At 32.9% G+C, this 25,320-nt stretch overlaps 3 protein-coding genes across 4 annotated transcripts in view; 2 read left to right on the top strand and 1 right to left on the bottom strand.

Moving 5' to 3' along the window:
- Positions 1-1,540: 1,540 nt before the first annotated feature.
- On the top strand, positions 1,541-2,880 carry LOC106720979 (thioredoxin domain-containing protein 15). The gene is made up of 2 exons (XM_014515789.2): positions 1,541-1,710; positions 2,013-2,880. Exons 1-2 carry the CDS (start codon positions 1,665-1,667, stop codon positions 2,840-2,842), a joined length of 876 nt encoding a protein of 291 aa, XP_014371275.2. The 5' UTR covers positions 1,541-1,664; the 3' UTR covers positions 2,843-2,880.
- A 379-nt stretch (positions 2,881-3,259) lies between these two features.
- LOC106720953 (glyoxylate reductase/hydroxypyruvate reductase) lies at positions 3,260-5,057 on the bottom strand. The gene is made up of 3 exons (XM_014515759.2): positions 4,533-5,057; positions 4,031-4,292; positions 3,260-3,923 (listed from the first exon to the last, which is right to left on the bottom strand). The coding sequence occupies exons 1-3, from the start codon at positions 4,763-4,765 to the stop codon at positions 3,288-3,290; spliced, it is 1,131 nt and encodes a 376-aa protein (XP_014371245.2). The 5' UTR covers positions 4,766-5,057; the 3' UTR covers positions 3,260-3,287.
- Positions 5,058-8,505: 3,448 nt separating this feature from the next.
- The window catches only part of LOC106720942 (SH2 domain-containing protein 4B), a 47,644-nt gene continuing 30,829 nt past the window's right edge, over positions 8,506-25,320 (top strand). The window contains exon 1 of one of the 2 annotated variants that reach the window (XM_045681262.1): positions 8,506-8,540. In XM_045681262.1, the coding sequence (XP_045537218.1) occupies positions 8,521-8,540 (20 nt within the window). In that variant the 5' untranslated portion in view covers positions 8,506-8,520. Of the gene's footprint in view, positions 8,541-15,701; positions 15,901-25,320 lie in introns of those variants that run through there. The other variant, XM_014515748.2, reaches the window with a different exon arrangement.

Genomic DNA, 25,320 nt, shown 5'->3' with positions numbered 1-25,320 from the left:
GATAGACTGTGAGATTGGTTTTTTTATAAACTTTGGATTTGTTACCTTATAACATCGACGTTTTAATTGTGTTTATGTTTTCAGTTTCTTTCTCCATAGTGCAGGCACAGACCAGCAATGAATTGATGTTTGTGGAAATCTTTAGGAATCCATAAATAGTAAGTATGATGACGTGTGCTGACTGAATCTGTTTTTTGATTTTTACCACACTTCTTTTCTTTTAGGAGTTAACAGGACTACCTGTCTTTCAGTGATTAAATTTTAAATCGTTAGACGTAATACATTCAATATTTTAGTCATCATCATCAGCTCACTATACGTCCCCACCGAGGGACTCGGAGCCTACCCCAAGTTAGGGGTGACTAGGCCATAGTCAACCACGCTGGCCAAGTGCGGGTTGGTTGACTTCACACATATCATTGAATTTCTTCTCAGATACGTGCAGGTTGCATCACGATGTTTTCCTTCACCGTAAGAACTTCGGATAAATGTACATATGTAAATCGAAAATCGAAAAACACATTGGTACATGGCGGGATTCGAACCCAGGACCTGCAGATTGTAAGTCAAGTGTTTAAGTTTAAGTAAGTTATTATATTTTTAGTATGGTCTGTAAAATATACGTTCATCGATATTTTTCATACTAGTCCATCACTAGATCGCCCGCGCCGCTTTGCCATTGCCACGAAATAAGACAATGCGGCGAAGTGAGAATGAGGCGCATTCGCGAACACACGTAGAACGTAATCTGACGACACCGTGGTTAAATATATCTGCTGTACGCGGCGCATCGTCGATTTAGTTTTTTTGTAGGTAAATTTAATGTGTAGGAGACCTATAAATTTTGGCATCTCAAAATTGTCTCGTTTATCACCGTCAAGGGATTCGTCTACAAGACGAAGAAATCTTGAAGCAATTTTCGGTTTCCCAAGTATGTGAGGAGATGGTGAGATAGTTGTTCAAGTATCACGCTAAATGGGAATCCGTAGTCTCTGCTTACCTCTCCGGGCTACGAGCGTAAATGCTTGTTTTTTTATTAAATCTCCAATTTACATTTAGCATAATATTGAAAAACGATGTCTGTGCTTTTCCTTGCGATGGATCACCACTTACTTTTGTTTCTTTCCGGTCAAGGATTGCTCCTGCGCGATACGAAACTCGCAGATCAATGTGACACATTGCTATTGCAGGCGCTTCTGAAAATATTTTGTAAATGTATTAATTATACTGACCATACATAGTACATGGTTTCTTGTACTCAATCTCACGCACTCAGAGTCGTTTAATGGTAATTAAGGTAACCTCTTAGAAAGTGTATGTGTGGGCTTGCTTTTTTACCATTAAAAGGATAAATAAAACCTTCACCTGTATGTTTGAAATAATAGAACTTGGAATAATTAAATAATGGTTTCGCTTCGACCAACTGAAATCTGTCGAAAACACTTCGGAAGTTTTTTTGGTCTCGTAAAAGGCCCAAAAAGGTTAGAATCCAAAGCCATAAAACGATTTTTTTAAAAAGTTACTTTCGGCCTTGACAGTGACAGTGACGGATGACAGTCAACTTTGATTTTTAAATTCTAAATCAAAAATTATAATTTGTAAATAAATTGTGGTTTGTGAGCTCGATTTATAAGTGATTTATAAGAAGTTTAAAAATATATAACATGACTCGGAGAAGTAGGCTATTGTTTACTCTGATACTTGTAATCTGTACGTATTATCATAGATTTAGATGTGTTCTGAAATATTTTTAAACAAATAAATCGAAGATTCGATTTGAAATGTTGAAATATACTATTCATGAATTTAAAATGCGCTTGTAGAATTGGGCAAAGTCCATACATATATTATATGAACTTGTAAATTATCTAAATAACTTCAAAATATATATTTCACTGCATTGTTACCTAAAAAAAATTGTTTATGCATTTTAACAATATAAAAATACATTGTTAATTAAACATGATAATTATTTAATGTACTGTCTACTTATTTTATTATTTTACTTTAAGGTTTGCCAATAATAACCAACCAGTTTGATGTTGATGAAGAAACAATTGATACAATAGAGAATGAAGAGGAACCGGATATTCCAAATGTTGATGAATCAGAATCATTGCTTTCAAATGTTGTTTCCGATGTTAACAAAACATTAACAAACCTCTACAACCATGTAACATCTGCAAATGTCACTGCAGAAAACAGAACAAACACAGCAAACGAGACTCGGAAACTTGTTAAATGCAAGGAGATTTTATATGAAGGGACTGAAGAAATAGAGGTGGAAATTATAAACGGAACACACTTAGCTAAGCTATTGCAAGTGAAACCGGATATAACTAGTCGGGATACAGAAGCCGATTGTGTCTTAGTATTATTTTATGCGAGAGCTTGTCCCTTTAGTGCTCATGCTGCACCACATTTCAATGCTTTAGCCAGATCTTATCCTAATATAAAGATGGTGGCATTAGATGCTTTAAAATACCATGGAATTAATGCTCAATATGGCATAGTAGGTGTTCCAACTCTTAAAATGTTCCATAACGGTAGACCAGTTGGTAAATTTAATGGAACGGAATACAATATCCAGTCGTTTAGTAAATTTGTTCATGCTATCACTGGACAGTATCCTTTAGAACTTTTGGTTACCTCTAAGGACTTCCAAGGCCCAGTTTCTAGTATTGTAGAAAAAGATACGGACTATTTCTTAGTGTTGTCTTGGTTGTTCATAATAGTATGTTCAATATACTATTTTATGCAGTCAAAATGGTGGAACATGATAGTTGAGATGGTTCAAAACAACTGGAGAGAATCTGAGGCTCAACATGAGCACAATGACTAGTCTGATAGACTGACAGTGTGATATGTACTAAGATAAGGTTAAGGTTTAATAAATTATGATAAAATAATGTGTTGTTTATTTTTATTCACTGCATATGCAAATTTACTCTTCAATTTAAAATTTTCATATAATTGAATATTCTTGCGTATGTTTAAATTAAATGTTTTATGTAAATAAAGTAAAACTTGGCTTTTAATATATATCTATATATATAAAAAAAAGTTGTGTTAGTTACACTATTTATAACTCAAGAACGGCTGAATCGATTTGACTGATAATTGGTGGGCAGGTAGCTTAGAACCAGGAAAAGGACATAGGATACTTTTTACTCCGTTTTCTATTTTTTATTCCGCGCGGACGGAGTCGCGGGTAAAAGCTAGTTATATATAATTGCTATTAAATTTACACTTTATACAGTACAAATAGATAACAGTTTTGTATAAGTTTACTTAAGTTCAGCTGGCATTTTAGTGTCATTTAAAGCGGCCAGTATATTTTGAGCTGTGAGTTCACTCATTGTGTTCCTAGCTTCGATTGAAGCACTGCCTATATGAGGTAGTACAATACAATTCTTTAGCTTAAATAATGGACTATCTAAAGGTAGAGGTTCAGGAGTAGTCACATCTAAGCCTGCAGCTCGAATAGTATTATTTTGTAAAGCCTCTATCAATGCATCCTGGTCAACAGTCCCACCTCGACTTGTGTTCACAAAAATTGCAGTTCGTTTCATCTTTTCGAATGCTGTTTTGTTGAATATTTCTTTAGTTTCAGGTACTAATGCACAGCAACATATCACAAAGTCGCTCTGAGTGAGTAATTCGTCAAATGTTACTTTAACTGCACCAACTTCTTCGGCCTCAGGTCTTACACTGCGGTTGAAATAAATAATTTTTGCAGTATTAAAAGATTTCACTCTTCTAGCAACTGCTTGGCCTATTCTCCCGAATCCAACAATTCCAACAGTGGCACCGGCAAGTCCTGGTCCTGTCATCCATGTCGGAGCCCAGGAAACCCAGCCACCTGTTCTTGCTTCATTTTGTGCTTCTGGTAAACGTCTTGATGTGGATAAGAGGAGTGCCAACTGCAACAATATTAATAAATTACAATTTATAGTAGATTCAGAGATAATCTACTTTGTTGGATTTTTGGAAATTAACTGTTTTATTTAAGTGATTCAATTGGAATTACCGTAAGTTCTGCAGTAGCATCAGTCAAGACATCTGGAGTATAACCAATCCGGATACCTCGTTTTTTACATTCCTGCACATCAATATGGTCATGACCCACAGATATGGTAGCCACAACCTTTAGTCCAGATCCTGCCGCATCTAACAGTTCTTTATCTATCTTGTCCGTAAGTGAACAATAGATTCCGTTGGCACCAGCTACATGTTTCAGCAACTCTTGTCTTGGACATGGTGATGCTTGTTCCCAAACTTTTAAATCACACCTGAAAATTGTCAAATGATAAAATAATTTTATGATTTTATAATTTCATCACTGACACAAAATTATTTTAAGAGGAATATATACAGGAATCGAACATAAAATAATAGTTGTGTTTTTTATGACGTATGACGAGTTATTGTGTATACCAAACATAACCTTACATTTGTCAAAGAGGAACAAGATGATGTGTATAAAAACATTCTTGGAAATGTTTTAGATGAAGAATAATGTCACAACTTACTGTTTCTTAAGTAATTCTATGCCACATTGTGGCATATCTGAGCGAGTGACGTAAACTTGGTATTTTCCGGAACTACTCATGGTTCTGACGATGTTTTTCGAAGCACCTCTACGGACTAAGTAAGGCGCAATCACTGACAACACGCCTTTATACCTCATGAATGGATATTTTTTAAGTATCGATTTAATTTGACTTTTTTTGACAGTTGTCAATTTCCGTACCAAGTCTTGCATAAGGTCATTCCGATTTATGGCAAGTACTTCGGCGGTGCTTCAATGGATTTTTTTTCAGTCGAGTCCTTGAAATATGACGGCTTAGCAAAGTAAATTGCAAGATGCAAAGCAAACACAGTGGCGAGAATAATTTTGCCTTTACCCGACTTTAAAAATGACATTCGGCTGGACATAATATTATGATAACACTTACTACTAAATGTTAAAGGTTAAATGATTACCAAGTATGTAATATTTTTGAAATTATTGTCAACCTTGAACTTTCCTAACACTTCCCGCGTCTCACGTGATGCAAGTGTCAATGTCATTTTGACATCTGTCAAGCTGACCAAAGTGAAGTTTTTAAGGTAAATGTAAACAAGAAAGAAGCTTGGATCTTACAGCCTATATTAATCACTATGCATTTTGAAATTAATTGTGTCAATAATTATAACCATTTCTTGCATTATAACATTTTTTTATCTTATTAAATATCTTTAAATATCAGGCGCTGTTGCGTTGCTTACTATAATGGTTTCAATAAATTATATTTTACCTTATATTTAACAGGTTCAACTATTTTGATTTACTCGTATTAGATAATTCTAACTTTGACTTCGGTTAATTTTGCTCTGTAATCAGGATTGCTACAAAAAGAATCGCACTGAAAATGAACATAATAAGATGAATAATCACAATCATCCATACTAAGTAAGAGTTACAGTATTTTGTATTTTTATTATGAGTGTTTAAGTTCCAAATATGGCATTAAATCAGATGGATTATTGCGCTGTGCAAAACTAATTAAGTAAACACGCGACCGAATCTTATTATTCCTACAATTGACGTTAATTCGTAGTTACGAATCGCAGTTTTACCGCGCCTGCAATAAACCGGCCGAGTAATTATTTTCGCCACGAAAATTAATTAACAAGATTAGTTTTATGCGAGACTTTCATTCCGAAGTCGAGATATCCCGCCGGTGGCAGTTCTCGTGCGGAATTAATTATGTGCGTTGTTACTTTCATCTCGTTATATCTATTTCTCAATACATGTTATATTTTTTAATTATCGTCATGGACAAAGTAACATTCTTACATTACTGTGATAAGGATTTTTTTTAATATTTAATGTTATTCCTCTAATGATCTTTGCGGTGATATAATTATTCATAAGTTGTCAGTCCACCAGCTGTTCTTTCTACTTCTATGCAATGTAAATAAGGGCCTAAATTCCCTTTTTTTCCTATCTTATATTAGCCAAAGAATGGGTACCTTTGCATTGCACTTTGTATGTTTAATTTTATTTGTTTTCTGTAGGAAGTGGGAAAATTATTTTATTATTAAGCTCGCGATTTCCACAAAATTCGATCGTTTCCTATGAAAATATTAATATGAGTATTAAGATTATTTCTTATATTAACATATTTAAATTAATAAAATCTCTTCTTATATTATTTACTAAATTTCATTATGTTACAAAATCGATACAGTCTTTATTTTATTTAGGTATATCTTATATTTTCTTGCAGTTTCGTAATAAATTATAACAAATTGGTTTTAATGCAAAGGTTTAACGCTATCAGTCTTAGAAAATTAAACTGTTTTGACAAGTGACATGCAACTGTCTTACCCTAGCGATATCGATTAAAATAATAGATCCATAGAAATATTTGTAAAGATGAAAATCTTAATTAAATTTATTTTAATCAGTGACACAAAAAGTTAGTTAGTTGTTAATGCTTTTTACAGTTTAAAAAATACATTTAAGAGTTGTCTATGACTCTTTTAATTAATGTAAAATGAATAGGAATTTCACGTGTGACAGATGACAACGTACGAAAATAACAAGCCGTCTTAACAGTATGTATTGCTCGATAAAACGCAGCTACTTTCTATTTAGTAATTAAAAGATTCGCACACGAAAGTACGTCGATGTTATTTACCAACGTAACAAGAGTGTGCGGTGCGCGGGATATGCCAGATTAAATATGTCCGCTAGTAAAAACAACGCTCTTTACTTTATTTTAATTTTGGTTTTCATTACTGATATTATATTTTTCAAGTTTTATTTTCTAATATATATATAAAAAGGAAATAAATCAATATAGTTAATCTATAACTAGCTGTCGCCCGCGACTTCGTCCGCGTGGAATTAAATAAAACATAACGAGTTGCCCATGTGTTCCTCCAGACTATAATATACATCTATACCCAATTTCATCTAGATCCGTTGAGCCGTTTTGGAGATACCTTCAAATAAACATCCATCTATCCATCCATACATCCATCCAAACATTCGCATTTATAATGTTTGTAAGATAATACATATTCAAATAAGTTCATTTTTACAGTACATTGCAATACTCAATTTGTTTGAACTCTCGTTAGTGTTATATTTATAATTTTTTTTCAATAATCGAGCGTTGTTTACAGTGCTATAGATATAAAATCCTATTAGTCCGGTTCTCACGTAACGATTATCCATTTCGTTACACTCTGACGGCTGAGCTATCGGTGTTAACGGTGCCCGGACGGTTAACCGGACTGTTATCTGAACTGGAAACAACGATTGTATAACGATAGGAAAAATAGTGCGTGTCGTATGAACTACTGATATGCCCTTACAATACACATGTAGATTCCATGGCTATCCTTTTTTGATGCACCAATAGCCTTACGGTTAAGGGTACGGGTAAGAGTACCGATCTATCAGTCGTGGGTTCGAATCTCGCCATTCCATTATTGTCGTGATCCATATCCTAATAAAAGCTATAGATTTATTATAATCAGACGGAATATAATAGATTAAATTTGCTAAACAGACACAAAGATCATTTGTATCTGAAAAAAACATCATCTAAATTATATGCAATTATGTCATTTTTGATATAATAAAAACTATAACCAAAAATTTAAATACTTATCTGCAAAGGATTTTAGTTTTTATTGCTTTAAGAATAGGGATTATTAAAATTTAATAGTACATATGCGGTTGTTATAAACGCAACAGTGCGTATATCCTTTCTTCAGAAGGTCTCTACCAAGGCTTTTATTGGTTTACATTATGTGCACATATATGTAACGACAAATTATGACTGTTATTAATTTATACTCATACAGGATCGGTGTTCAGATTTATTTGATAATGTGGAGAACAACTAAGTCTGGGGTCATCCCTCACTAGATGCGTCAAGGGGGTTACGAAATTATACAATAAGTCATTATCTTCCAGACAATGGTTTGATCATCGGTACTTTGTCTGACCCATTTTCTCCATAGACATCACTGTTGGTTTGTCAATGTCAATTGTCTCTGGTGACATTCGGGTAAAAACATTTCGATTGTAGATAGAATGGTTACGACATTTTGGCTATTATAACTTTTTCTTTTTGTTTGTTGTTTATACTTTTCTTATTGTTATATTTGAATCAAAATAGGAATTGCCTCGATTATATTTATTTACTTATTATTATTAATTTGAGAGGGTCTTCAGCTTACACCGAGTGGTTCGAATTTACCCTAAATTAGGGGTAACTAGGCTAGGCTAGGTAAACACGCTGGTCCAGCACGGTAAGCTCCTTGAATCACACACCGAAAAAAATCAATTACAGAATAGCGTGGCTTCGTTGATGTTTAATTTAACTCAAAATAAAATGGTGGTTAATGTTCACAAATGGACACTCGTGATTTCAATTATACTGTGTTTAAAATGACAGTCCAATTTATTTCATTGTGGCTTGGAGCGACGGTCATATACCACCTACCCATGACTGAATGTCTAATTTCTTCAATTGGTAAGTTTGTATATGTTAGCTAGGTATAAAGATTCTCGGTAAAATAAATTTAAAGATAAGATTTAAACAGAGCAGTTAATATTAATTAATTTACATTTCCCTTTTAGGCTCTCAGATTTTAATTTGTATTAAATATTAAATAACACGTTACGAAACGTAACTAACTTACAGAGGCTGTACAAAATCTACGATGTTATTTTATCTGGTGTCATTGTTGTTAAAGTACAGTCAACGTCAAATATATTCAAATATATTTTTTTTCTATAGATTATAGGTAATGGTAACTTTTTATGATATTATTCTTGTTGTTAAGTTCATCCATATATAGGTATATAAAAGAAAGTCGTATTAGTTACACTATTTATAACTCAAGAACGGCTGAATCGATTTGAGTGAAAATTGGTGGGCAGGTAGCTTAGAACTAGGAAATGGACATAGGATAATTTTTACCCCGTTTTCTATTTTTTTATTCCGCGCGGACGGAGTCGCGGATAAAAGCTAGTTTTATATAAAAAAAACTGACTTAATATTTCGTCTTAAAACTAACTTGACAACTAAATTTTAATTATTAATAAACTAGCTATCGGTCGCGAATCCATACGTGCGAGATTAAAAAGAAGCTTAATTAGCAGTCTATATGTTCTTCCAGACTATATTCTACATCTATGCCAAATTTCAGCAAGATCCCTGTAGCCGTTCTAACAAACATCCATCCAACCATTTAAACTTTTACATTTATAATATTACTAAGATTAAAATGTTTTTACTAAATAAATCAATAATACTATATGGTCTTACCCTAGTGATTTTAAATGTCGTGCACACAGGTGGGCACAGTTAATCGAAAAGTTAACTTCGTTAATCGTTAATTCGTTAATTAAAAAATTAACTTCGTTAATCGTTAAAGCGTTAAATTCTCGAAAATTTAACGCAAGTTAAAGTTAATCGTTAATAGTTAACCATACCAAAATTATACATACTAATTTCACACTTATGTGGCGACACTTGTTTAAAATAGTAATTTGACTATACATTTATAGAATGTACACATTAGTATTAGAGACAAATATGAATGCATTATAGTATATTTCATTACGAGGGCGGAAAGCCTCATATTGCAAAGAGTTCCAGCAAATGTCTACCCAAGCCGAGGCGCAGCCGAAGGTGAGGGTTGACAGTCGGAACAAGTTGTAATGACAGTTTCGCGCGTGTACTATACAACTATTTTTGATACAGTTGCGAAAAAATGAAGCAATGTAATAGAATAATAAAAACACAATAAACTCAACTAAAATGTTTGGAAAATGGCACCAACCGTAAAAGACAGAGACAAACAGAGATTTTTTTTGTTTTCTTCACCCATTCTGGGTAGGCAAAGGGAAATATGCCCAAACAGCCAAGTCTTCAGTAGATTATTTTTATTGATATGAAATGAAATTGAAATTTAATGAGATGAAATAAAATGAAAACTAACCTAATTCATTGAATCAAATCATTATATCTGATATTGTAACAAATTAGAAGCTTCTTTTTAGAAATATTTGCATGAATCATAAAAACATCAATGATTTTTTTTTGTAAAAACTTCGTGGTTGGTTATTCCTTTTAACAGACATTATTATGACAGTTGGGAAAGACAAGTTTAGAAAAGCTAAAGAAAAAGCACGAGTAAAAAAGTGTTTAATGCAGTTGCTCAAAAAGTGGCGTATTGCAGGGACGAAGAGCGTTCGGAATGTGGGCTATTACATACTCATGCTTTTATATACTCGTAATGAAATATACTATTTCGAACCTTCTTTTGATTTTGTCCTGTTGTTCACGTCTTTCCTGGACACTCTGATGCATCACACTTGCACGCGAACTTCACATATTATATCAATTATGAACTTGTTCGTTCACCATTTGAATCGCCCAGTTTAATCATCAGTCGCCCAACATAGTTGGACTTACGAGTGTGGCGTGGCACGTAATTTAAACAAAATGTCAGCACGTCTCCAAGTTTCAAATTTCTCCAAATTTAACGATTAACGGACTTTTATTAACGGAAGTTGAGTTTAACGGAAGTTAACAAAAGCGTTAACACTTTTTGAAGTTAACTTAAAAGTTAATCCGTTAAGCAAAATGTTAACTTCGTTAATTAACGATTAACGGATTAACGAGTTAATGCCCAGCTCTGGTCGTGCATGTATAAACATTTGCGACGCAGATTGTACGTAATTAAACACCTGTGTGCAATTTGACGCGCTGTTTTTTGGCACAGATTAAAAAACCAGCTGCTGTTCGTCTTCCTTTTATTTTATAAAAATTACGTAATGATGGTGTAATCAAAAACACTATAATTTTGCAATCGCAACTTTATAAATGTATTTTATAATATAAATGTACTTAAAAAAAATAGTCTGAATTTGTTATTTATTCCATACAATTGATCACTCCTAATAGAGGATTTTCAGGCCTCCATAAATCAGCCATAATTTTTGGGTGTTTTGTTTTCATAGATGAATATTACTTATCGTTCAGTCTAAGAATTGTAGACGGAATGTCAAACAAGACCTGATCTAGATCCATCGATCATAATTTAAATGGGAGCAACTGAAAATTCGCTAAATATATCCGATATAAAATATTCGATTCCGAACGCATGGTACATGTACATATTCTCTGAATTTTTGCTCTCGAATCAACTTCTTATTGTAATACAGGAATAATACTTTAAAGGTAATTAATTAGTACGAATCAGTTATTCAAATAGGCTTAGGGTTGTACTCGGGAGATGGGTGACAACAGCAATCAAACATTGCCGATATATGAACCCTGAACACGAAGTATATTTGATTTAAAAGATATTATATTACTAATGAGAAATAATAAGGTATTTTATCTATTCGTTAACAACATTCGTGTAAATGGTGAGTATATTTTAAAAGTTGCATGTTAGACGATAACTGATGTTATACAGTTCTTTATGAGAGAAATTATAGCAGGCCTGTGTACACATCTGTCAGTGTGTTACAAATTCGCGATATACCACGAATGGGCGGAAGCGTAACGGTTTCATTCTGCAAAATTTTACTAATTTTAACAGCCGACATTTATTTATTTTTCATTATTACGATGCTACTGATGTTACTAATTTAATTTAATAATATAAAGTCTGCTTATCAATTAATTTAATAGTATCTTTTTATTATTAGTTGGGCAGAAAAAGATGTCGTTACCCTATTTCATCGAACTATTTCGATGGGTACCGGGAATAAAGCCGCAATCGTAAAAATGAAAATGTTCAGGAAAAAATATTTAATGAAATTATGGAATAACTATAAAACCACTGAATATCTTAAAATAAATTATATGTCACCTTGTTCGTTATTTTTTGCCTAAAGTACTGTTGCAGTTACAAGATTGTATATTTTATCCAAATAGGAAAAAATCGGTAAAGATCATATTGCTACTATTTATGTCGAAAGGTTGTTCCCATAATAGTCACTTACAGCTTTGTTCCACGAAAAAAAAAATGAATTTCGATACAGTAATAATATGTTACAGCTTTTTTCAGTGTATTATAGGATACACGATGGATACAGTAACCATAGTTTGTGTTCTTATTCCTTGAACTTGATGAGCGTTTTGTGGACGGTATTCATATTTTACTGTATATTCATCGTTGTATGTTTTTTTTTAATCTTTTATCTTTGCGTGAATATCTTATTTTTATTGACAGTGCTTTTATTATTATTATTTTTTTACTAGAAATATAAGAATGGATCATTTAAAGTGGTAGAAAAAAGAGCATTATGTTATTATTAAACAATCTTTTATTGAATCAAAGTAGCATAATTAAAATGACAAATTCGTGACTTTATAAGACTTTTTTACTTATATTATCCATGAAAATTAAGAATTCCTAATAAAAAAGGTACTTATGCTTAACTTTAAAACTTGTGCTATTTAAATTAAATTATTTTATAAAATGTACCTACTCTAATTATAATAAACTAAGACTAGTTTATTAGGAACTGTAGGAAATAAACTCATCTAAACCAACATTCGTATTATCTTAACATAATAAAAAAATTGGGTACCAAAATATTTAAAGCAAAATCACGTCTAAAAACTTGACTCCTGTAGCGGATCCTGTACCTCAGCAGCTTCGTCGGTTCCACATGCCAAAGATTTATAGAAATCGTGATAATATTGTGGAATATCATGACTGTTACAAAGACTCAGTAGATCAGAGTACAGAGCTTTCGACACAGGAACCGGTTCGTTGTAAGCTCCTTGTAATTCAGGAAGAGTTGCAGATTCAGCTGTAGAATACGTAGAAACAACGTCTAAACGTGTAAATTTCTCTAAAATGTCACCATTATGTTTTACTCGTATTTCGGTGTTAATAAATATATATTATCAGCGACATTTAAGTATATGTCATTTACTAAGAAAGCCATCGCAACTGCTAAGGCACAGGCACAAGATAAATTATATGAATCCCTGAACAGCCCGCCGGGACAAAAACGCCTGTTCCGTATAGCAAGAGAGAGAGAGAAAGGAATGCAAGAGATGTAAACCACATCAAGTTTAAAGACGATGAAGGAAATGTATTGGCGGATGATAATGATATTAAACAGCGTTGGAAGGATTATTTTGAAAAATTGATGAACGAAGAGAATATTTGGAGTGGAGTGTTGGAAAAAGTGCCGGTTAATATTGGTATGGTGAAAGAGATTAGCGTGGATGAAGTAAAGAAAGCGGTGCAAGTTATGAAGAACGGAAAAGCAGTTGGGCCGGATGGAATACCAGTGGAGGTATGGAAGCTCCTAAAGGCGGACGGATTGGTGTGGCTGACTCTATTCTTCAACAAGTTGTTACAGGAAGAGGTGATTCCAGATGAGTGGTGTAGGAGTTCGCTGGTGCCAATTTTTAAAAACAAGGGTGATGTACAAATCTGTAACAACTATAGAGGAATAAAGCTCATGTCACACAGTATGAAAGCTTGGGAGAGAGTGGTGGACGGAAGAATAAGAGAGGAGAGTGAGGTAACTCGGAACCAATTTGGGTTTACACCAGGACGGGGGACTACGGATGCCATTTTTGCTATTCGCCAACTTTGCGAGAAATATAGGCGTGTGCATAAAAACCTGCACATGGTGTTTGTAGACCTCGAAAAAGCATACGATAGGGTTCCGAGGAAGGTTTTGTGGTGGGCTTTGAAAGTGAAAGGAGTGCCTGGGAAATACCTGCAACTTATTCGTGCTATGTATTGTCGAGCCAATACACACATCCAGTCCGCTGTTGGCGATAGTGACAGGTTTGGTGTCTCGGTAGGCCTACACCAGGGTTCGGCTTTAAGTCCGTATCTCTTCCTCCTGGTAATGGATGCGCTAACATCAGACATACAGGAGGAAGCACCCTGGTGTATGCTTTATGCTGATGACATCGTGCTTGTCGGGGAGGATGAATGCGAGGTGCAGAGCAGGTTGGAAAAATGGCGAGATAAATTGGAGAGAGCTGGTCTTAAAATCGGCAGAACCAAAACTGAACATTTGTTCTGCGATTTTGGTGGTCCGACCAGCTTTTCTCCAATCGCTTTAAATGGTGTTGACCTACCAACCTGCTCCGATTTTAAGTACCTCGGTTCACTCGTCCAATACGATAGTGGTGTTGACCGGGATGTGAAAAGCCGAATAAATGCAGGTTGGATGAAATGGCGACAGGTCACCGGTGTGACTTGTGATCCAAGAATGCCACCCAAGCTTAAGGGACAGATCTACAAGTCAATCGTAAGACCTGTCTTATTGTACGGATCTGAATGTTGGGCCACCAAGGTTTCGGATGAAAGAATATTGCATGTAGCTGAGATGCGTATGCTAAGATGGATGTGTGGTGTGACAAGAAAAGATAAAGTTAAGAATGTGCATATCAGAGGAAGTTTGAAAGTAACGCCAGTTATCGAGAAATTGAGGAGCAGAAGGTTAGCGTGGTTTGGACATGTTATGCGGAGGGATGATAATCATATAAACAAAAAAGTAATGAGATTGAATGTGCCGACCCTCCATAGGGATAAGGGCAGGTTGATGATGATGATGATTTAAGTACATGTCATTTGTAAAATATCAAAAAACAAAAATTTTGACACAGGTACATTAATTCGAATCATTAACAGATGACTATAAAATTGTAAAATAATTATTGTAGATTATTATCTTCAGTAATACAAATAAAATAACTATAGTTTGGTAGTCTTGTGCGTGATTTAATATTTGCTGCCATTGAGTAACGACTCAACGATAGTTTAGTAGGTACAGCAATGTTTAGTGCGAATCTGTTAACATCAAAGTAGGTACAGTAATGTATAGTGCGTTTAATGTTTACATGTTTTATTCCCTGGAAGAAAGCCGTAATTACAATTGCTGGTCTAAAATTGAAACAAAAATTTCACTTTCAACATAACCGTATTGTTCCAGTAATATTTTTCTAAACGTTTACCAGGAACAAACAATTAATGTACAAAGTGATTTTTCTATTTTTGTCATTTTTCATCAGAATTAAGTAAAAAAAATATATAAGGTGTATTTAGGTCCGTAGATACCGAATCTGACTTAACCCGAAGACTGTCGCAATATCCATTGCGACATTATTCCAACTACCCATCGATTTAGGCTAGGAATGGCATAGAGTTTTAGGTTAGAGCAATGCCAAATAACTGACACAATTACTTTTCTTGCTTATAAATAGATTTAGTTTTTATTGACGTTAGTAATTGATTGATTTTATTTCAAATTTTGACCAGTAAAGTTTTAGAGATTAGTAGAAATAGACCTATAAAGTATTCGATTCTTGAAAACGAATTGTAGGTGATAAAAGAACGAACGAATATGGGTTTGACTCCGATCCAACCTTATTGTATAGGAACAGCGAAAATATATGTAGTTGTGTGACATAACACTATTTTAGGAAGTTAGTGGATCATAAATCTCGACTATTTATGTTATCTGCAGTAATTCTTTTTTACAGCATTAAACGCATTTACTGATTACATCAAATGTGTATCTATATAAAAGTTATCTTTATTTGCGTTGAGAATGGAACAATGTCGCCGCAATGCAAAGGAAGCGTTTTCTCGTTTTTGAACGAATGCGTCAACGCCATTCGCTGTCAGTCGCCGAAGAGCGCGCAGTAGTGTTGCATGTGCTCGTATTTTATAAATTTAAATTCAACGGAATTGTTAGATTTATAAATACGCCTTCAAAATATTGAGGAAATAAAACGATAAAAAGTGTATTAGTGTGTGCTTTTGTGTTTTAAAGTTTTGTGAAGAGAACACTGTACAAGTTTATTGTTTATTCCACAGAAGTTGAGAATTGTAAGTATACGATAAACTTTCCTTTTTTTGATTTTGTTACCAAAACAAAACATCGCATGTTGTTACAATTTTTTTGCAAACAGAAACATAGCTTTTCAGACTGAGAATATGCAAACAACAGAAATTTTTATTATAATTTATTTTAGACCGAAATTAACTTAGTAAGTGTACTACATACTATGATGAATTTAACGTTAAATGATCTCAACGTACCAGTATGTTACAGTTTATATTATTTGTTTTCGTAATTACTATAATAAATAATAATTAATATTAAATTATTATTGTATTAAAATTAAATATAAACATATACGTAAACTTTAACCCGAATGTAACTATTGTTACCATCATATTGTTGTGTTATTTTGATAAAGTTTAAATTTAAAAATATAAAATTTGAAATATGGATATATTAAAGATGGCGATTGACCTTTTTAAATTGGATTTTAGTGTCAATTTTTACGTCGTTGAGATTGCGAAATTTGGGACATGATAACATCTTATTCCTTTCAATTTATTATTAGCTATCATACATTTTATGTTACAGTTTAATTAGAATTAGATTGTTTAATAGGCATAACGCTGAATTGGTTTCGAATTCCCGACCTGACTGGTCGTAAGTCAGTCATACAAGCTGCAACGTGATAGATTTTGTAATTAATAACATTTCGATTTGCAACAACAATTTAAGTTTTCGCATAGCTGACGTTGCGAAACTGTAACATATTTTTATCGGCAAAAAGTAACGCGGTGTTGGAAATGTCCAGTAACATTTAGGTCACGTGTGCGCATGTATTAAATACAAATTGTAAAATGTAACATTTAATCCAAGCTTGTTACATCGCAATTATGTAACATTGACTTTGTAACAAGTTATTGTTGACGTGAATAACATGTTTAATATATTACTTACGCTTTTTAGGTATTTTGTATGTATGAGATGAACAAAGGAAGGAACTGATACGACTTCCCTTGCATTTGAATAGTCCTCGAGTGTCAGTTTGATTGTGTAAAAAAGATATTGTTACATTATATAAAAATGTGAGGATGAAAATTTGTTAATTACGATTTTAACAAGGGTTCTTTTTCTATAATCTTGTAGTTTTTTTAAAAAAAGATCAAAAAATACCACGTATATGAATATATACCTGAATATTCATTAAGATCGTACATGTACATGTGGTAAAATAATAATAATAATAATAAATGCGAATGTTTAGATGGTATCTCCAAAACGGCTCAACGGATCTTGACGAAATTTGGCACAGATGTAGAATATATTCTGAATGAACACATAAGCTACTTATTACGTTCTTTTTTAATTTCGAGCGGAAGGGGTCGCGGGTGACAGCCAGTGTGCGTATAAATCCTTGCAAGCGTAAATTTCGTTAGGCTATATTATACAACGATGTTTGCATACTATTGTTGTAATCAAGGAATTTATATGATTTTATAACTAGTTCTATTTACAGTTTCTTTGTTGATGCATGTTGTATTTTACGCATTAAATAAGTAGGAAATGAATTGGCTCCGTTTGCGTCTGTAATGAGTTATTGAGTGTTTTGTTCAACGTGTTATATACTAAGTTAAAATTGTGTACTATTTGATTTCTATGGGTACCGATTCAAAGAGGAAGGATTCATTCCAGTACTGGGTTATTCCGATTGCACTAATCTTTTGGAACTGTGTTTTTAGTAGATTTTTTTATTGTTTAGATAACATTATTAATAATCAATGTTTACATTATTTCAATGTGTCATTTAATCCGCGAAATTATAGTAATTACCCTGTTTTATCTAATTGCGAGTGCGAACAAATAAGGTAAAAAGTAAACATATGATATTTGTCTGATTGTTGATTAAAACAGATAAGATAGTGTGGATGTTATTTGGACCGATTTGAGATTCGAATCAACGATATATTGACTGGTATGATCACACCATAGTTCTGATGACTCTCTTCATGTTTTGTCTTTATTTGAACGCACATTTATAGTAATCTGTCTTAGCACAGCGTTAAAACAGTAGCAGTACTGCACCGTCTAATACTCTGTATTACTGTTCTACCCTCGTGTGAATACATTGCTTTAGTTTACAGATATGTTTATTCAATTCACCAATGACCCTGAAATAATGGTTAATTTTCATCAATAAAGAATCTTATTACCATAGTGGTAAAAGCGTTTAAAACCATAGTGTTAAATAAAGCTATGTACACACTAAAATATGTTCAAGAGTACTTTCAAATTCAATAAGAGAATTCTTTGTTTTAGGTTCAAGGGTAAAATTCTTCGTGAACAGTTCCGATGTAAATATTAGCGCAATTGTAGTATCTTTTAAGTGATATTAATCTCTATGCTCAAGGAATAGAGTTTAAAATAAATAGCCTGCAGTGAGACAAAGATTGCTGCGTTGCGTTGGATTTATTTAGTAATACTAGGATAACATTTAAAATTGTATGAATTTAGGACAGTCTTATTGTGGTAAAATATAAGTATTTGGTATTCATCTTTTATTATCGCTTTGTCTTATCGATGAACGCACTATTTGTTGAAAAAAGTACCTCATTTTAGAATCCTTATTCTAAATTTTAAGTTAAAAATATTCAATGTATTACTCCAAAAAATACTGTTAGACTCCGTTTATTTAAACACGTGTTTTACGTTGCTTGACGTACGTTGAAGCTAAAATGTGTTTGAAACACTGTCAAAGGTTTTTTTAATGGTAAATCCCTTAATATTTATCTATTTAAAAACATCACAAATTGAGAACATAAGCCATGAGTTACAAACTGAGACATGTGACTGATAAGATAGTGAAATTTGATGAATTGTTTTTCTTTAAAGATCTGTTATCTGCGACAACGTTTTTAAAGAATTCAAGGAAAGTTATAAATGTGACTGCCCTGTCATCTCTTTGTTGCTAAATATTCAAGATTCATATTTAGTTGCTCTTTACGTCTTCACAAAGAACAGCGTATCCTAAGACAAATATCCGGTAATGACAGGGTTATTTGTTTAATGGCGGTCAATAACTGTAAACGTTTAACGAAATACAGTCTTGTACAATCATGAAAGAAAGTCAGTGGCTCAGAGGTTAAGCACACAGGTAATGGGACCGAATTCTTACATGCACCAATGTGTTTTTCGATTTACATATGTACATTTATCCGACAATCTTACGGTGAAAAAAAAAAACATCATGATGCTGCACATATTTTAGAAGAAATTCAAAAATAACATTTAAATTAAACTATCCGTATTTATTAATCGTTTTTTATTTAATTTTAATTTATCTCAGACTTCAACAGTGAAAACACACCTTAATGATCACATGACAGTAGTAAAACCATGTGATTCCAATGTTTATCTCGGTAAAGATTTGAATAAGCAACCCTGAAGTGTGATCTAGTTTGAATATTTAAACATTCTTGTCGAGATTTTTTTGGTCAAGGTAGTTTCTCTTGATAACTGAAAATACTAAAAGAAATTTTCACTAGATACATCTCCAGTATCGAATGATTTCTTTGACTGACAGTCAATCTTTCTTTAAATATAACCTTCTCGTACTTGTAGAAACCTCATAGCCTTTAGAAAAAGACTTAATCCCTAAACAACTTATAATATATTAATATTACACTAGCTGTTGCCTGCGACTCCGTCCTCGGGGAATTAAAAAAAACTTTGTAAGTAGCCTATGTGTGCTTCCAGATTTTTCATCAAGATCCATGTCGTTATGGAGATAACTAAACATTCCCATTAAAATTAGTAAGAATATTGAATATGGTCACCCTATCGTAAAGGTATTTATGGGCGCTGTCTCGCTCTCTCACCAGAGCCGGTATTGCCTGCGGGTTGCTTTTGTTCGACCGATTGTCGCCTGTTTCGTTGCTACGCCGCTTCGCAACTCAACCTTATCGGACACATTGTCACCGAATTCCTGATCTAAACTCGACGAATTGCGAAAGTTACGCAATTAAATGCGGTTTGATTTTCATAGTTCTTTACGTTTCAATTTAAATGCGGCTGTTGATTTTACTGACAGTTAATTCTATCTCTAATATTTAGTTTGAGTCCTCACCGCTAATAACCCCTGCCGCTATTAACGAAGATCGAATTAGCACAAAACACTACGGCCTGCAACCTACGCAGTGGGTTATAGAGATCAGTGTAGTTATTTACACTGATCTCTTGGTGTAAATTTCTCTTACTTAATCCGCACTAAGGGAGCTTACAGTGACCATTAAAGTTAGGTAGTAAAGTATAAAATTCAATATTCCGTGAAACATTGAACGGCAGGAAATGGGATATGTGTCGGTTTACAGAAACGCTGTGCTTTGAATAATAAACAATGTTTTTTTCCTTCATACTAAGTTTAAATTTAAACCTTATACTTATTCTGGAAATACCACGAATTTACAAGTAGATGTACTTGTGAAGTCGATTTTTTTACCTTTCATAGTAAAAAATAATGAATTTAGAGCATTTTATTATATTTTGTTTAAAGTTCTTACTTGAAGTTATTTGCTCTTATTTAAAATTCCCAAGTAAAGTACTCAATAACCAAGTTAATATAAAATGTGTAGCGACCCTAAGTTTACTTAGTTCATTAATTTAAACGGCGTTCACTTTCCCATGATTATGTAACGTCTGATATATACAACGGGAAGTTGGTGCTTTGAATACTAATTCACGATAAACTCCTGTAGCCTTTAGGTTACGTCCACACAGGTATTTAATACACTCCATTCTACAAATGTATATTTTTAAAAAGTCTTATTATCTTAAATTATTCAAACTTTCGTGAGACATTATCAGTAACTTATATAGGATGGTTAAAACACTCACGTATATATATCCGGTGTCAGCACCGACTAGTTTCGAGCCCATCGGGGCCCACCATTCAAACACTCACGCCGTGAGCGACGGGCCGATTCCGATGAAGGGCCGCCAAAGGGCTCGAAACTAGTCGGTGCCGACACCGGATATATATACGTGAGTGTTTTAGCCGTTCCTTTATAAGTCTTATTATTTTAATAATATTATAACTGTCTTGTGTATAGGATCCTAAATCCAACTGTTTAACGAGTGCTTTTAAGCTTCTTATTTGAATTATAATTACGAATATTGAATACTAAGATGAGTTGAAATAGAATGTAAATGGTGAATAATTAATTTTGGTGATAACTAAAGCTGACTGTCGTATGGTTTCTGTTTTATTTGTGAACTAAGTTCGCTTGTCTTTGACTAACGACAAAATCTATAGATTTACTCACATAATTATTATCAAGGATTAAGGATTGAAAATGTTACAATAAACTATATTTAAATATATAAATATAGTTACTAGATCGATTCTCGGATCAACATTTAACAAAGGAAGCCAAAACAGCGATGCCGAAATAAATAATGTTATATATAAAATAAAGTATGTTTATATACTAACAAAAAAATCACTTTTTTATGTTTATGGTGATAATAATATTAAGTTAACAAGTGTCTTCCTTGTGATACAAAAAATCGACAAATATGGAACTTAACGCAAGCTTGCAACCTGTTATTTTGCACCTGAACGCCGCTTAACTAAGTTTTTATACAGGATGTTACAATTTATGTTTAAATTATTTATGAACTACCAAAATAATAATTATATTGGTTAATATATTCCAATGTATCTAAAAAAAAAGTAATTTTTGACGTCATACGAATGAACTATGTAGGTACTTAGGTCGTATGTATGGAGTTAAATACAAAGAAAATTACTTATTTCTTGTGTTAATGGGAAATAATTAAAACAAGGTTAGTTTGCATTATTTCTTTAATCTCGTTGGCCTAGTTGAAAGCTTAGAACAAAACCTAGACACTCATTCAACAGTACATCAAAGGTCGTCAGGCAGATTAGAAACACTAGCACTGCTAGAATATTATCACTAACTACCACTTCTTCTGTTGACGTTCCTGTACAAAAATATAGTCATTTCTGTTTCTTTCCATGAGAATAAAAGATATATCTATATATTTAAGCAGTAGACATTAACGCTTGCTCTGATTTGAAATTAATTTTAACCTATAGTTGTATAATCTATAGATGGACTCTTTTATACATGTTTTGTGTCCAACCGAGAATTGATTTACTAAATATCATTTTGTATTATAAGAGACAAATCTGAGGGTAAGATCCAACAAAAGGCCTCCGGTTCTCTTTTTTTTTTTGCTTTACCTTTGTGCTTCAGATTAGGAATCTATCTTACTTCTTACTAATATTATTAATGCGTATGTTTCGATGGATGGATGGTTGTTTGTTTGAAGGTATCTCCGGAACACCTCAACGGATCTTGATGAAATAAGATCAGCCTCGAAGAAAACGTAGACTACGTAATAAGTTTTTTTTTTAATTTCGCGCGGACGGAGTCGCGGGCGACAGCTAGTAAGTTATAAAATATCTAAACCTATATAACCTTCTTTCTTATTTGATTAAATGACTTATCTGTATGTTGTTAATTGGTATCCAATCATTTTGTTAATTGTTACCAAAACTCTCCGTTATGAGGTAATCTTTTTTAAACGATTCATGAAAAATCAGTCGTCATGTTAATCCTCAATAATTAAAACGTTTTTTTTATGCTTTATACGATTTTAAATTAGAATAATTAATTTAATTGACTAATTATCATTTAACGTACAACAAGTCAAATATTTATTTGGATTCGGGAGTTGCCTTATTAGAGGAGTTGTGTCAAAATGAACTGGTTTGACTGAGCGATCACCATTTTAGTATACCATCGAATCCGGCTTAAAGTTATGTATGTGCATATTTTGGCTTTTATAACCATAGTATGTTTGTAAATTTATATTTTAGTTTACTAATACGCACGTATGTGAAAAAAACTAGCATTAAATCATTAAAGAATCATAGTTTGTAAGACCACTTTCATTTCGTTGCGATAGCACAATGGGAATATATGGGAGAAAAGAAAAATGACAGTAAAAGTGAACTTACAATTTTCTTCGCTTTGCCGTAGACGGTATAAACAGTATGGTTATTAACAACTAGCAATTGCCCGCGACTTCGTCAACGTATAATAAAAAATACATACGTTACTTCCACACATGCGGATTTGCAGACAGACAATAAAAAATGGATTTTCGTTACAAGTAAGGGCACATACAGATACTCAAATTTTATTAGTTGAGCATGTTAAAGTGCTTTACATGTTAGGAAGGAAATGCGGGTTCTACATAATATACAGCTATTATTATCCTGTTATTATGAAAGCGGAAAGAGTTGATCTGAATATTTATGTAATTTACATATATATATATCAATACATAGTATAAAACAAAGTCGCTTTCGCTGTATGTCCGTATGTATGCTTAGATCTTTAAAACTATGCAACGGATTTTGACGCGGTTTTTTTTAATAGATAGAGTGATTCTTAAGGAAGGTTTGTATGTATAATAAATGCATAATATAGTAGAGAAACACTGATAAATTTAAAGTTTTCTAATGTGATGTCGTAAATAAGCACGTTTTTTTGCGCTTATATTGCAAACGCTGGCTGAACCCTACGAGATAGACCAAAATAATGTACTACAGTATTGTTCACCTTAAAAAGTTCAACAAAAAAGTCCGCGATGGTATATGTCTATCTCTTAGGGATAACCCAGCATAACCATTTTTATTCTTTTACGAAGTGATTTTAAACAATACAGCATTAATCCTTATCCATTTAAGTACCTTAAATAAATTGTGCATTTATTCTGTAGTAGGTATATTTTGCATTGCACCCGTGCGAAGCCGGGGCGGGTCGCTAGTATTTTATAAATAAATTATTTTAAATCGTTTATCTCACAGTTAGAGAAGATATCGTTAAAATCGAACCATTCTAAAGCTGCAGCTGATCCACTCCGCCATTTAAATTATGTAACTTTTACTTTTAAATTATTCGTGCTGTCAAAACTGGCAACATCCAGCTATCAACCGTAGACAATTAGCGAGGTAAATGACATTGATTGCGGACAGGTAAACGTTTAAAATAAAATATGGTCTCGAAATTTCATGAACTGTTATTAGCATGTCTATAACAGCTTTCTCAAAGTGATTTATTATTATTATGTTATTTTTATTATAGTAATAAATAACTAATTTATGAATGAATGCTGTCGGTTAATAGTTGTTTGTTTACTTTGATCTTTATTCAGGAAAAGTTTAGTCGATTTTAAGTTTTTGCTGTATTTTAATGTTATTTTAGACGTGATATATGATAAATGATAATATTGTTAATTTTACTTTCCCATTTTAAAATGTACTTTCTTTTTTTCACTAAAGTTTAAAAGAATCAGTGAATTAACTAGTAAGTTATTGTCTATTTTTCGTACTTAAAATATCGATATTGATACTTACGATGTCATTCTTGTCATGTTAAATTGGTGAAAGTGACATTATGTTGTGTATATGACAGAATGGCGACAAATTTTGACAGATGTCAACGTCAGTAGTTAAAAGACTGAAGGACTTGTTAAATACTTTCTGAATGATGTAGTGAATATTTTACATGTATTTCTGCTCCAAATACGTACAACAATAGAAGTTATCGCCGCGTCGCGCGTTGCTGACGACAAATGGACCTCGTGCGTTACAACGCGCTTATCGCCCGCCATTTTGATTCATGACTAAAACTGCACGTTTGACCCCACCTCAAATTATAATACCTACTTTTATGCGTATTGTATATTTCTATTATTATTGTTTATTACATTCAAAGATGTGTTTTTTCTGTATTGTGGCTTATATGAATTAGAAACGTTATGGTTTCGCACAGGGTAATATGTTCTGGATACAAACCTATATATATTTATTCTTTTCGATAAATTATGACCGCGTTGAAAAAGAAAAACGTGATTAATAAACCTTTAATTGCTTCTTAAATAGCTTTCTTGGAACTATATCTTATCTCATTTTTTTAATTGTTTACTTACCTTAAACTTGTTATCAACGTGTCTGTTTTAGTAGACCATACAATCAAGACGCACCAATTTCATTATCGGTCGTAAACATAACAAAAATAGGTGTGTGATAAAAATTTAAAATAATACACCTTATAAATCTTAATTTATCTGACAATTTCATTGTATCTTCATCGATAAAATTTGTATTAAAATTTGTATAGCGCCCCCTATCGGCCGTAAAATACACCAAAAATCCAATAGTAATTTTGACATATTGACGAGGATGATATGAAGGCGATTGTCACAAATATTCGTGCTAGGTCCATTGATTGGTACGTAAATAACGTTAACATTTATTTGGAACTAATTGACCCAGAATGCTCTAAAAGCATGTTCTTTTTCCTAGTATATAAGGTCTAATTTGGTAAGTATAAAGGTGTTGAGATTTGATGCCCTAAACACAAAACCAACTG

This window comes from Papilio machaon, chromosome 15 (genome assembly GCF_912999745.1).
Source record: "Papilio machaon chromosome 15, ilPapMach1.1, whole genome shotgun sequence".
In the NCBI taxonomy this organism is placed as follows: domain Eukaryota; kingdom Metazoa; phylum Arthropoda; class Insecta; order Lepidoptera; family Papilionidae; genus Papilio; species Papilio machaon.
The sequence above is the reverse complement of the archived record's forward strand: the minus strand, read 5'-3'. Positions and strand labels throughout refer to the sequence as shown.